The sequence below is a fragment of the Podarcis liolepis genome, assembly GCF_965112155.1.
Source record: "Podarcis liolepis genome assembly, chromosome: 1".
Classification (NCBI taxonomy): domain Eukaryota; kingdom Metazoa; phylum Chordata; class Lepidosauria; order Squamata; family Lacertidae; genus Podarcis; species Podarcis liolepis.
In genome coordinates, this window is record NC_139554.1 from 98,225,885 (window position 1) to 98,240,924 (window position 15,040).

At 42.3% G+C, this 15,040-nt stretch overlaps 1 protein-coding gene across 1 annotated transcript in view; it reads right to left on the minus strand.

Annotated features, from left to right (window-relative positions):
• Nucleotides 1-15,040, minus strand: part of LOC310701736 (von Willebrand factor D and EGF domain-containing protein-like) — a 202,255-nt gene that overhangs the window by 156,592 nt on the left and 30,623 nt on the right. The window contains exon 2 of the mRNA XM_083493050.1: nt 10,625-10,809. Within this exon, the coding sequence (XP_083349176.1) occupies nt 10,625-10,809 (185 nt within the window). The remainder of the gene's footprint in view (nt 1-10,624; nt 10,810-15,040) is intronic.

The following is a 15,040-nucleotide window of genomic DNA, read 5'->3' on the forward strand; positions in this document are numbered from 1 at the left end:
CAGCAGAAGGAGCAGGAGAGCCCCCAAATACAGCAGGAATGTTTTGAAGTAAGTGGGGTAACACCTAAAAACCTTTCCCCACACTACCAACAAGTCCTCAGTCTTAAATGGCCAGCTCCACCCACCTCATGAGGTGTTGCGAACTGGCAGGACAATGGGGAGAAGGAAGAGGAGGGAAAGGAGTGTATCTGAGACTGTGACACACTGGTGCAAGCTGGGGGTGGGGAAGGAAAAGTTGGTGTAGGAAGTACTCACAGGGTGACTGAGGGTGGCAAGGGGATGGGGGGGAGGTCAGTGCACAGGAACCAGAACAGCTGGACCCTTCACCAGAGCCAGGGAGACCCCTGTCTCCACAAACACGGTGGGCTCTGAGGCATAGGAAGCAGCAGGAGGGGTGCTCCAGGAGGCTGAGGCAGGCAAGGGCCCACAGCCTGGCTTCCTAGCTGGCCAGGTGGGGCTCATTAGCTTTGGAAGGAGGTGTATGATTCCTCAGCTGGAGTAGGCTCGGAACAGGTGATGGTCACATGCCTCATCAAGCCCAGATGCTGCAATCAGAATGCAAACTATAAAAGGGCAGCAGAGCTTGAGGGGTTGATGGATTTCAGCATGGATGAGCCAGGATCTCTGCAGGACTTTGGACATGCCAATTGATCCTGGACTGAGGACTTGGCAAACTCACTTGCTGCCAGGTAGGCCAGGGGTTCAGCTTCTGTGGACTATAAATGCTAGTAACCCTTCTCAAGGTTGGCTCCTCAATCAATGTTTAGCCCTGAGACTCAGGCCTGTGCAGAATAGGGGAGGGGGGCAGATACACATTCCCCAGGATTGTGGGTGGGGAGGCTAAGCTGCCCAGGGGCCCTGGCAGGGACTGGCTACTGTTTGGTTTAAGTTTATAACTTTGTTCTAACAAGACTCTCACTCAGAGCCTCAGGCAAGCCCTGCATGGCACTACTGAGACCATCCCAGAAGTGGGGTGGGTTCTTGAAGTTCTAAGGGATATGGAAGTCACTCCTAACATAGCCTGCCCTCATACTGGAACAGGTAAGGCTTTAGGGTGGCCATGAGTTATAAGGAATGTTGTCCAATCTTCTTCAACCACCTGGTGGTATTTTGTATATGTGTGCACAGTAGCAGTTTGCCTGTGAGAACCATGTGAGGGAAACTGGCTGGCCTGATCTTTCTGGTGAAAATTAATGGGGTGCCTTACGCTACTGAGGACTAAAGAGTGTGGAAGAACTTGAAGGAAATGTTAAAGGGACTGAAGGCCCAATGGGCATTGGTATGTGCCTCATCTTTTCAACAATTCTTGTTCCATGTGGCAGCACTGACTGCCCTTGTGGGGGGTGGGGGGAGTTGCATGTTCGAGATCTAATGGCAGCCTCTTAGGCTGACAGCTCATGCACTGCTTTAGAATTGGTGGATCTCACTTTTAAAGGGTGAAAGTCTCTCTCTCTCTCTCTCTCTCTCTGTGTGTGTGTGTGTGTGTGTGTGTGTGTGTGTGTGTGTGTTGTACTCAGTTGGATTCACCAATCTAAAACATATTGGCTTCAGAAGCGGCAGGTTTGTTGGTTCTTTGTCTACTTTTCTGTGGTGTGACTTTGCTCTGCAGTGGCTTTCCAGGAATTTTCCAGGATCTGGGTTTTTTGTGATGGGGGGGGGGGGTTCCCTATGACCTGGGATTGCCTCCTGCCAACATTGCTTTGAATCTGGCCATGTTTTGCAGCCTGTACAAGTCTTTGTGTTACACTTGGGAGACAATGATTTGGAAGTTATTGACAAGTATCTTTCTGGCCTGTATGGACTTTGTGATTATTTGGCAACAGTGGCTTGGGGTGGCCAACTTTTGGTTGGGTATGTTTCTCTGAATAGTATGGGGAGGCTGCCCTAGAGGTTTAATCAGGGTGGTCTGCAAGGTAAATGGGGAGCTGCAGCCTCTTTATTCCTGAGTCTGTTCACAAAACTCAAGAGGCCAGTGCTGCAGCAAAAAATATTTCAAGCACACTGACAGCCACACTGATGGAAGCGTGACATTAATCTGCTATGATTGTATTCTTGCTCTTTTGTGTATTTCTAATGAACCTCTGTGGTGCAGGTCATGTTATTCATATTTGTGGTCCTCTACACTGTAGCCATTGGAAGAATATTAATTGCCTTGTATCATTATTATTCATCATTGGGTTGTTGTTTTTTTTTAAAACAACAGTGGCAGTTTACAGATGAGACCATTATAGACATGCTTATATCTGGAATAAGAGATATAACATATTTTCTGCTTCAGAGCTTCAAAGGAATGCATCTTCATTTGAATTCTGCACATTTGTTTGAGCAAACCATAAAGTAAACAAGAATTTCAAGTGTCTGGAGAAAGTGGGAAGATCTAAAAACTAAAGTTTTTCCTCCCATCTGGGAAGCTGTTTGGTTTCTCATTGATACTGAAGGAGCTTTACTAGCTGAGGTATAAGCAGAAGCTTACTATGGAACAACTAAAACAATATTCAGCAAGTGGAATTGAGGCATAAGTGTGTTTTAAAAGTCCCATTAAAAGCCTTCCAGTAGTAATTGTAAGCTTCTTTGTTAAGATTCCTTAAAAGAAAACATTTTTATGTACATAAAATGTGAAGAAATGAGCACAGAGATTGCATGGTGGCACGCATGCCTGCCATAGGCGTCAGGACTAAGGGGCTCTGGGTGCCAGGGCAGCCATAAAAAATGTGGGTGCTTAGCACCCACAACACGGGGCTCAGAAGTCGTGTTGCAGCACTGATGCAACCTTCCAGACCACGTCAAAGGCCTTCAAACATGACTTTTGTTTGAAAGAAAGGGAAGGAGCTGGGATTCCCATGTGAGCAATGGAACCAGACATGCCTGAAAGAATTGAAAGCCATCCAGCTTGCCCATCTCATTCATTCTTATCTCCCTCATTGTCTTCCTCCAAATTCTGCCATTCCAGGTCTAAGCCCTGGTGTTGTAGGTTTCATAACAGGCACCGGGGAACACTTTGGGACAATACTGGCCTGTCCCATAAGAGTGAGCACCACTTGAGCCCGTAAGGAACCAGACTGCTGGTATTTGAAATCAAAAAGGAGTGCAAGCAGCTTTTAAGGTGATTGCTGGTGGGGAAAGTGGGCAGGAGCTTGGAGCCTCCGGTTCAGGACAAATAATCCCGAAGGGATGAGGGCAAAAATGTTTGATTGTGCAAATGGGAGAGGGTAGAACCTGGCAATGTAAAGGTGAGGGGACACGATAGAAGTGCAAAGGAGCCCAAGAGCCAAGAGGGGAAACCACATGGGCCAGAGACATTTAGAGAGACACTAGGAAAGGTGTACTAACAATGGTCTCGTTCTGTCTATAAGGGGGAGGGAACCCTTTTCAGCCCAAGGATGGCTTTCCTCTCTGGCCAACCTTCCAAAGGCTGCGTGTCAGTGGCGAGTGCAAAAAGAGACAAAAGGGAGTGGATCAATGAATGCAACCTTTACTTTTTGTACAGTAGGCTAGTTTCTACACACACACACACACACACACACACACACACACACACACACAGACTGTTTCCCATCTAGACAAGCACAAGGCATTATCAGACTTCAGGGACACATTCCAGCCAAACCAAAGCTCTCAGGCCAGTGAGGGGTGTGAGTTGGGGAAAGAGGGATGGCCTAAAGAGGCTTCTGAGGGCCAGAAAGAGAGGCACCCCCTGGGCCTGAGGCTCACCAGCCCACCAGTCAAAGAGGACATGGAATCTGGCAAACTATAAATCCTAAAAGTGGAGGGTTCCTCCACATATTCCTTCACATATATGGGTAGCAATACCAGGCCCCAAGAGCAATTAAGTGCCGGGAACATACTATCTCAGCCTCAACTAAAATACTCTGTGTGATCCTGAAATCGGGAATGAATTCAATGAGACATCTCAAGGATGAAAAGTTCTAACAATGGGTGGGTGGTTTTAATTATCCTCATTTGGACTGGTTAAATGTGTACAGTGGTGCCCCGCAAGACGAATGCCTCGCAAGACGGAAAACCCGCTAGACGAAAGGGTTTTCCGTTTTGGAGGTGCATCACAAAACGAATTTCCTATGGGCTTGCTTCGCAAGACAACAATGTCTTACGAGTTCCTGCTGGGTTTTTTCCTTTCCCCCCTTTTTCTAAGCCGCTTATCAGCTGATCCGATCAGCAGATAAGCGCTAAAAGCCGCTAATAGCGCTAATCCGCTAATCCTTCGATGGGCTTGCTTCGCAAGACGAAAAAACCGCTAGATGAAGAGAATCACAGAACGGATTCTTTTCGTCTTGCGAGGCACCACTGTATTATAGTCACGACAAAGTAACAGCATCCTAAAACAGCTGGTCATGGAACAGAGGGCAGGTGACCCTGGCCTGGCCAGGGGACTAGTGAGAGATGTGTCATTGAACTGACTGGGGATAGTGACTGCCTTGCTTTCTCATTCTACATATATGTAAGCAAACAATTGCCAAGCAAGTCCAATGCACTCACATTTGATGTCGAAAGAGAAAACTTCCCAGCAATGGGACGATTGGTAAACAGGAGGTTGAGAAGGAAAGAGGGGGAGGGTCACGCCTCCCCAGGATCTTGGCAAGTTCTTTAAAATAACAAGCTCGGTTAGAATAGCCCAGCTTATCGTATTTATTCAAACTTCCGTAGATGCTGCCGTGTTGGTTGTTTTAATGTACTTGATTTTAATGAATTTTATATTGGGGTGAGCTGCCTTGAAATGTTTAATGAAGGGTGGCATAATAAATAAGCCTGAAAGGCACTTGTAAGAACTGCACAATGAATAAAGGAAGAAATCATTATCACAAATTGGAACACTTATAAGCTTATACCGCCAAAATATACACCTTCAAATAGGTGGAAGAAGACTTGGCTTATTTGCTGCTTTAAAAAAATAAATAAAAATTGGCTGTCATTACTTTTTTTTTAAAGAGTTTAACAGTTACCCTTTGCAAAGAGGTGAGCACTTTCAAATTGTGCACTATTCTGCCTCAATTTTGGAGCTACGTGAAATAGTGTCGTGCTAAAATGAGACTGGTAAATCTGAGCATTATGTTAGGTTTGGGGTGTGTGTGTGGAGAGAGACTTTAAAAGAGTGGGGAAGTCCCCCCTGCTTTGGTGCAGCCCTGCTGGATTCCTTAAGCAGCAGCAGTAGCAGAAGCTCTTTTGTAGCACACACAAAAAATGGATCGTGTATGACAGCAGGGTGAGAGTGGAGGTCACAGTATAAGTTATGCTGGCTTTATTGTAGTTCTGTCAGCTGAATTTTACCTGGCAGCCCCAAGGCTAAAAGACACAGGGGAAACTAAAAGCCTGCCTGGGCTTTGAGAATAAAATGGTGGGAATGATAAATTAATATCTAGCATTTGCCAAAGCATATTTAATTTGTTTGTTATTGCCTTGTTTGAAAGGCTATTATTATTTTATTTTATTATTTTCTCTGATGGGAAAAGATTACTTGGGGTTTTTATTGAATTCATAAGATTCATAGGAAGTTATCACAGGACGGATTTAGGCTATAAAGCACAAATCCTTGCCCAGAGCTATGATTCTTCATGCCTCAGCCCTCTTCTCCTCTTTTTCCCTGTCCTTTCTCAGTGCTCGGCAGATTAAATGGCAGGAATCTAGCCACTGTGTGCCATAAGCAAAGCACACCGCACCGATTTCTGCTTCTAACTCAAGGCTTCTGCTTATGACTGATATCCAGGTACTAAAGAGGAAGTTAAGCAAGGTACCCACTGTATTCAAATAATGAGTTAAAAGCAAGCATGACAAACCTTATAGGGAAATTAAAGAAATAAGTGTACCTCTATCAATAGAAAATTAGAAGGTGGAACGTGCATGCATGCACACATTTGTATCCACATATATATTTTCACCCTTTGTTGGCATTCCCACAAAATTCCAATGGGCTATGGTGGTGGTACTTGATTTCCGAATGAATAAATGCACATGTGCATGTGTTAGAATCAATCTAGAATTAAAGTTGCAATGTTAGAAGAGAGAAAAATAAAATATGCAGGAAGTATAAACATGGGAGTCTGGGATACAGAAGCATGTTCAAGAATATCCCATATTTTTTGCAGTATTAGGAACGTATTTTCAGTCATTGTTTTGTACACCTTGACAGAATGGACTTTTGTTGTTGTTAACTCGGTCATCAGTTGCCCTGTAAAAGTGCTTCTAAAGGCACAATCGGTGATGTTGAATGTGATATTTTGGACAAATAAACACTCCTTCATAATGGTGTCTTAAATATAAAGCAAGTAAAGTTTTATACATAGCTAGTTTTAATGCATGTGCTTAGGAGAGTGATACAGGCAAAGAGGCACTTAGTATAATAGAGTTGGAAGGGAGTCATCTAGTCCAACCCCCTGCAATGCAGGAATCGTTTGCCAGTGTGGGGCTCAAACCCACAACCCTGAGATTCTCTTACTGTACCAATTGAGCTATCCCACTGCTTCTATTGAACTCGGTGGGGAGTGAGCATTCAGATTTTTCACATTGAAATAAGGAGTCTTCTGTTTGCTTAACTTCAGCTAGATTGTGGCCAAGATTTTTGTTATGTGCATGCCTGATCAAGATGCAGGAAGTGGTTGTATGTCTATGCCACTGGCAGCCAAGGACATGATCCGGGCATATTGATACCTCATTGATTTTTCAGTGAGGTATTTAAATACGCACTTGAGTGTCTCCTACTGAAATTAATGGAAATGAAAAGTGTTCAGGTTTGTTGGATGCTGTTCAAAACATCCTCTAGGTGTCGAACACTGAAACATCTGGAGTTTGGGGTGGGAATCAAAGTTATGTTGACACTGTTCTGTAGCACAGGATGGAGATCTCTTGCAGACTCCTTGCTGCTCATCTTTTGATGAAACCCTCCACCCAAAAAAACCTCAATACGTTATCTGCTCTTCAGTTGGGAAGAGTGATATGATCAAGCACCCTTCTCCAAAGCAGGCTCAGAGAAGATAATATGCAATTTCAGAGGGAAGTAGTTTTTTGGCATTAATGCAATCAGATGCTGATCTCTACCTGGCACCTACTGAGCACTCCTTGAAGGGGTTCAGCTTCAAAGTGGGAATCTGAATGCTCACTTCCTACCATATTTTGTCACTTTTCATTAAAGCATACTGTACTGACATTTCTTAATTAATCCATGCAGCGCCACTGCAAGATAGGTATGTATGTCTTAAATATTATTCATTCCTGGCTAAGCAGCCACTAATCCATCAAATTATTCAACTTAGAATCGGCGCATGAAAAAGTGGACGAGCTGCCCATTTCAAGTAAATGGAAAACACACTGGAATTACTGCTGCACCCTGGGATGTCTTATTCCACTTATTCGGGATTTAGATATTCAAAGTGATTTGATTGATTGAACATTCCCAGGTTATATGCAATTGCAAAGTTGTTGTTTTTTTAAAAAATCAAGCTGTTGGACCTATCATTTGGGGTTTGCATAGAAATTATGGTATTAAAAATAAGTAGGAGCTTATAAGAAAAAATGCTGCTGATATTTAAGTAATAGAGCAGCTTCTTCAGCGTTTTGCTGGCTGTTGGTTACTGATATTGCTGATCAGTGCTTGAGATATTACAAACTGCTTCATGAAATGCTGCACTTTGTTAATTGGTTTTTTTAAAAAAAGAATAATCATATGGAAATTAAATGCTCTATTTAATTTCATCCAAAAACAATTAATTTCTCAGTGAACTGAGTCTTGATATTGCATGTTCTGAGCACATGATATTATTCAACCAATCAATTAATATGTATTTTGATACATTTCATTCAGCTGTTTTCTCCGTTTGGTGTTTGGTCAATATTTTTATCGGTAAATGTTTGTGCGAGATTAGGTTGCAAAGCTTGGAAAATCACGGTAGATTTCACATCTTGAGTAGGCTGATTAATATAATTTAAATGAGATGGTTATTAACTCTGCTGCATGTATTTGGTTCAGCTCTAATGGGCTTACTCTTACTTGACTTAGCAGCAATTAGCATCTGGAAAATCTAGTATGTAGCTGTAATGCAGGAAGCCTTATGCCAAGGCAGTGGAAGATGTTTTAAATGAACAGTTCCAGTGGTCCTGAAATAAACAAACATAATGTGACTGGGGGGTGATCACAGACATGGAGCAATTTCACACACTTACCATACAGTGGGGTGCATGCGTCTGGTGGGGGAAATGGGCATGTGTGCATGCTCCCACTATACAAAGAAGATATGTGTCATAGGTGACATGAGTGTACATCTACAAATTTCAATTTGTATTCAAAGTACTGCTACGTAGGTCTCTGCAGAAGTGGAATGATTTCCCCTTCTGTAACCAGGTTTTTTCCTGCTTCCCCCATGTGCACTCCTAAATCTCTTCTGAGGTTTCTCCCAGCCCTTTCAAGCAGATTTGGGGATGGTGTGGAGCATGTACAGTTGGAGGAGATGGGGTGGGGCAGCCCCATTACACAAGCATAAGTCTTGATGCTGGTGCAGTTATTTAGTTGAATGCTACCAATATTTTTCTTACTCAAGGACGAACAAAAATCACCCAAACCAGGTGTACAATAAATAACTGTGTCATGTGCTGTCTTCTATATTTGATGTGGGAAGGACACACACAGGATCCATGCTTGGTGGGTGGGTGACCCAGCCCCAACAAGTTGGGTGACTTTTGTGAAGCTTTGAAGCCATTTTAATCACAGGAATTGCAGCTGGTTCATTATATCTTTGGTTGCACACTTTATGTATTATGTGAATTGATGGTTCTGCTCAAATGGCAAATAAGGGGTGGGGGGGTGGGAAATCATGTGAGCCAAACTCAAGACTTATGCAAACATGGATTAGACTGAACATCTGTTTCCATGTGAACATTGTTTGATGTTTTAATTGAGGGGGAAAAGAGTGTCTGCTTAGACTGGAGAAGAATATATGGCGGGTTTCAAGAAGAACGTGGGTTTTTTTTGAAATTTGGATATCATTGGACCTAGTATGCTGCACATTACTGGATATGCTAGCGTTGTTTATGAATACTTGACTGTTAATATTTATGAATCCTAAACATTATTGAGGAGGATCTGGCACATTGTACTATGAACACGTGTGTGTGTGTGTGCGCGCGCGCGCGCACACACACAACCAACTTCTAAGATGATTGCTGATCAGCTTGGAAAATGCTGATCACCTGCTTGTGGAGTCCTGAATCTAGGTCTAATTCCTTTCCTACAACTGTTGTCCATTACGGTTAAAGCCAAGAACACTGACTAACTGGTCTTGGAGATTCTGGATGGGGACCTGTGTCTCTTTGAAGGTCATTCAGTTGACTTTCTAGTACTGTGCTGGATAATTTTTTTACATGATCAAGTATGTAGTTGCTGGAACATCAAATCTTAAATTCAACATATATAATTACAGCACAGTTTTACATGTGACTACTTAGAAGTAAGTGCCATTGAGTTTAGACAGTGACAATTTAGACCAAAAGAACCACCAAGAAAGGGAATGCTAAGTTTTGTATTCATTTGCTTAAAATCCAATACATTCCACTGGTTCAGGGGTTTTTTTTTGGTACACTGTTAAATTACGATTCCCCCCCCCCCTTCTCATTTCAGTTCAAATCCCATTTCACTTCGGCTGATATTAAATGAAGCCAGCTTTTAGCTGAGCTGCTGCTTGGAATTATGAGTTTATGAATTTATTATTTCATTTGAATTATGAAGTTATCCACAGAAGAAACCAAATAATCTATTATTTAATTTGAATCAAAAAGTCATCCATAGAAGAAGCAAAACCTCAAAGGAGCTGTAGCTTTAAGTAGTTGATTAGAGGGATTGAAGGTGTTTAGAAATGCCCAACACACTGGGAGTCACCCACTTCCCCTGGGACAGCTGGAACATTATCTATGCGCTTCCTGAGAACACCACAAAAGCCCTGCATATTCATGGGTTGCTTCACAATATGCCAACTTCTCAACCCACATTTTGCATGCAAAGCAGCGGATGTCAGAAAGATGGTTTGGAGCTGTGAACCAGGAAAAGTGTGTTGACTTGTAAATGCTATTTTCAACATGTCAGTGGAATTGTCAAGGTATGAACAATGCAAGAGAGAATTTCATTTGCTTATTGAATGAAGAAATTCACACTCATCTGTTTGCCTCTATGTACACATTTCCAGCTGCTCCTGGGGCAGGGAAGAAAGAAGTCAGGACTTCCAGGAGAACAAACTCACCAATAGTGAGTCAGATACGCCACACAATACAACTAATACAGTAAAATCTGGATGATCTAGCCCAGGCACAGGCAAACTCGGCCCTCCTGATGTTTTGGGACTACAATTCCCATCATTCCTGACCACTGGTCCTGTTAGCTAGGGATGATGGGAGTTGCAGTCTGAAAACATCTGGAGGGGCCAAGTTTGCCTATGCCTGATCTAGCCCATCCAATATGGAGGGGAACATTTCTTCCATATCCTAACCATGCATATATCCATGGTAACATAGGAGGGTAGAATATTACTGAGGAATATATCAGAGGTGAGTTGCAGAAGATTATATCACAGGTGAGCTGGAATCACACAAATACTGGGGAAAATATATATTTGTAAAAAATGGTACGAACCTCTATACACTTGGTTGGCATTTCTGCAGGCTTGTTGTCAATCATGAAGCGGTACCATCCTTGAGGAAGGGAATGATCGCAGACCATGTCCTGAATGGCAGTTTCCTGCAATTCCAGGGAATCAAAAGTGATGCTGCGATAAGCATTGTGCAGAACACGATGTCCTTCTGGCAAGCATTCTGGAGCTAACGAAAAGAAAAAAAGACATCTATTTTGCTGTGTCTTTTCTGTAAATAATAACCAATAAATCATTTGCGTCCTGAGTTTTACGCTAAAATTACTGAATTCATGTAGTTAAGTGAAATGTCAGAACTCATACTGGTCACCTCTCTGGTAGTATTTTGAGACTTTTTCTTATCTACCCAACTTCCAAGGAATTCTGAGATTTCTCATCATGAAATTACGTGCCAATCCTGAGTGATCCAAACCCAGCAGAACCATTCCATCAACATGGGGCTTGTGGAATGATGAACTGATCCTGGGACACAATGCCATGCCAACCCTTGCCCTGCCTGCTGCTGTCAATAAAGATTTGGCCTGATTTTATCCCATCACCTTTGTACAGTCTGGCAACAGCTTAATGGCGAGTCCCGGCACCTGTTTTTCTCTCCTAAAAATAAAGCCCTGGTCCTTTGATTCCCCACATTAATTCTATAGATCTTTTTGAAACTTACCATAATAAGATCTGACCATTGTAACCATACTATGTATTTAGAAGAAAAGATACTATAAAACAAAACAATAAAACAAACTCTTACTTATTGACTTTGTCTTCTTCCTTTCTTTGTAGAGCAAAGCAAATTACTCTTATAAAGCACCAAAAGAGCCAAAGCAGCTGTGGAAGAATGCACTAGTTTCATCTTCCTCATTCATCATCAAAAGAACTGTCAGTTAATTTCACACTGTGGGATCTTTATTACTGGTGGTGATGTAAGAAGTAGGAAAAAATAATACTGCTTTCCCCCCACTACCTAAGATTACATATGCTAAGATATCACTTAGAGCCACCATCTTTTTTTGACTTGTAAATTAGGACTACTTTATGTTAAATCACTGGCATGAAGAAAATCTGAGGCCGTATTTCAACTGTCATTTCCCAAATTGATTCTGACCCTCCTCCAAGGACTCCAAATGTGCTGAAGTAAGAGGACTGGGAATTTGTGGAACTGTTTTACCAGTGTCATGATGATGTGTCATTTTTGATCATTTGGTCTATGGGCATGATACAGAGAAGACTGACATCCGTTGTTTTGATCTAGGTTGGTCATTATCATGGAAATAGTGACGAAATCAATCCAGACAAAAATGTAACGAATCAGAATAACTATCATATCTTAGTTGGGGATGTTGTAACAACATAAGAGTAGTAGGCAGTGCTTTTTTTCTGGGGGCACTCAAGGGTATGCAGTACCAGACCCTCCCCCCCCAAGTGTTAAAAGTTTGGCACATACTGTGACAACTTCGTGGTGAGTACAGACACTTAAAAAAATTATTATTTTAAAAGCACTGGTAGCAGGTATTACTTTTGCTTATAAAAGTATTCACAAGGTCCTATACAAGTCTACTTGGAGATAAGCCCCATTGAGTTCAATGGGACTTAAGTGAAAGCCTTATTTCTCTTCACCAGGGACAGCACATCACTGTATTTTGTTTTAATGGTTTATTTTATTTTTTAAATTACCACTGTCCTTTATCAGAGAAGCGCTAGAACTTTTTCGCAGAAACCAGAGAAAATTGCTGTGGAAAACACTTTGTTTCAATGGCCACCTCCTCACAACCAAGGTTTGCCTTTGGCTGACCTAATACAGTGTCAAGAAAGTGCTGATTTATATACCATAGGTATTCCATAAATATGCAACATGAAAGCCACAAGGAATTTTCTTGACACTTTATACAAAACAAATCAATGGTTGTGAAAAGAATGCATGCAGTAAATGTATTTTGTTAAGTGAAACCAGGTTAGAAAAACTACATCAGGGTCTCACAGAACACGATCCTTAATCTGAATTCTGCTTACCTCAGCAGATGGTGTGGGTGAAGGCTGAGTGGAAGAGGGACAACAGGATCATAGAGGTTTATGGGTAGGAGAACCACAGATGCCTTGTCTTATGCTTTAGCAGATTTCTGCTGCAACCCTGTGCACACTGACCTGAGAGTCCTATTGAACTAAATGAGGCTTACTTCTGAACATGTACAGGATTGCACCAGGATTGTCCGTGGTGTGGGGCTTGAGAGGTGGCATCCCAGTACTGTGTCAGTACTGGTTGTGAACTTGACAGACTCCATCAGACTGAATAGGTGAAATATCTGTGGCTTGAAAGTGGTTGTGCAAGAGGCAGGATGAATGCTCAAACTGAAATTATGCACCAGGACACAATAATTACCATTCCGTTGGTGTGTTTTTTAAACAACAACCCCCCCCCCGTCTTTATGGTTAGTCTAAACCAGGCATCCCCAACCTTTGGTCCTCCAGATGTTTTGGACTACAATTCCCATCATCCCTGACCACTGGTCCTGTTAGCTAGGGATCATGGGAGTTGTAGGCCAAAACATCTGGAGGGCCGCAGGTTGGGAATGCCTGGTCTAAACTGTTAGCATGTACCTTGCCTTTTCAAGCGAAATGCTACACTAAGGGAACTGCTGAAACGATATTTAACTAGGATGCAATAGAATTATTCTTGTTCTATTTCAAATATATAACTGTAGATTTCATATCCTTGCATACTCTATAGTCTTGTATAAACTATTTAGTGCAATGGGCATTGTGATTCCTCCCCCCCCCCCCCGAGGAAGCTGTAAAAATTGTTCTTTATTATAAGCAGAACTGCTTAAACAAATTGCACAAATATGTACACTTATATTCAGTATGTCACTCAGAAGATTCAGACATCTGAAAGGGACACCAACAGTGCTGGAAGTAATCTTAAGATGCATGAAAGTTGGTTGTGACAAGTTGAATTAATGAACCTGGGCCCAGATAATTCCACTTCATAATGCAGGTAGGGGCATACTTTGCTGAATGCTTCTCCATGCAGAAGAATTCCCTCCACATGCAACCGCAGAAGTTGGTGAGAAGGGCCTAGCCCTGAACTTGACATGCTCTACTTCACAAGCACAAAATACCTGAGTGTTTAGCTGTGAGCATAGGTGCTAAGGCAGTTTCACCCCTCAATGTATTTTGTGAGGGGGGCCCAGCCCCCCTCAATGTTCAAAGGGTTTTCAGCTCTGTCCCCTAGCTCCTTACAACATCGCATGTGTGACATCATGACGTCGCACTGGGCCCCCTCAATCAACAGAGAAGATGGTGCCTCACACTGTGAAGCAAAGCAGAACATGAAGTTTGAAAGGTGGACTTGCTTGCCCTCCATGCATTCATTTTACATGTAGAGGGCCATGTTTCTACAATGGTACCTCGGGTTACAGGTGCTTCAGGTTACAGACTCCACTAACCCAGAAATAATACCTTGGGTTAAGAACTTTGCTTCAGGATGAGAACAGAAATCGCGCGGTGGCAGTGGGAGGCCCCATTAGCTAAAGTGGTGCTTCAGGTTAAGAACAGTTTCAGGTTAAGAACGGACCTCCAGAACGAATTAAGTTCTTAACCTGAGGTACCACTGTACATGTACAGTACTCATGTTTCCAAAAAGCCAAACCCAAACCACTTCCTTTAGCTACTTTTGGCCAGCCTCTTTAATATTCCTATCTCCTCCTGCTTTCTGCCTCCCGGGATATTGGCCCTGAAACCATGCTCTGTGCGGTTTCTACAAGACCTCACTCTGCTGAGACCTTTCCCTCAACTTGGAGAGTATGCCAACCCTTTCCCGCAATTAGGTTTTTTGGGGGGCAGAGGGGAAGTTCCGGTTGACATTTATGGAGTTAATCCTACATTTATGATTTACTTGTTGGTACTTGTTACCATAGTATTACAAAGTATCCAACACCATAAGCATTTCTAATAGTATTTGCAGTAGGAGAAAATGGGTGGTGGGAAGAAAAAGCATTTTTTATTTTAGAAATATGGGTCCCTACTGAAATACCTAATCAATTTATTCAAACTTATTATCTAAGTAGTTATAGCTGAATCTGTAAATGATTTCTTATGGTGCCTGAATAAGTACACTTTCTTTCTTTCTTTCTTTCTTTCTTTCTTTCTTTCTTTCTTTCTTTCTTTCTTTCTTGTATAAAAACGTTACTCTGGAACAGTCAGAAAGCAGCATTTGACTTGCATAAAACATTAAAGTACAATTTGCCTGGGAGGAAGGTCACTTATCATCCAGGGTCTTCCATGAAGTAATGAACATGCTGTTGCCAAAACACTGGACAGCTGTGCTCTCTGTTTAGTTGCCGAGAAAACAATTACCTTTTCATACGCTGGTCTGTTAGCTGGAGTTTAATATCTGTTCCTCATGTGTAGAT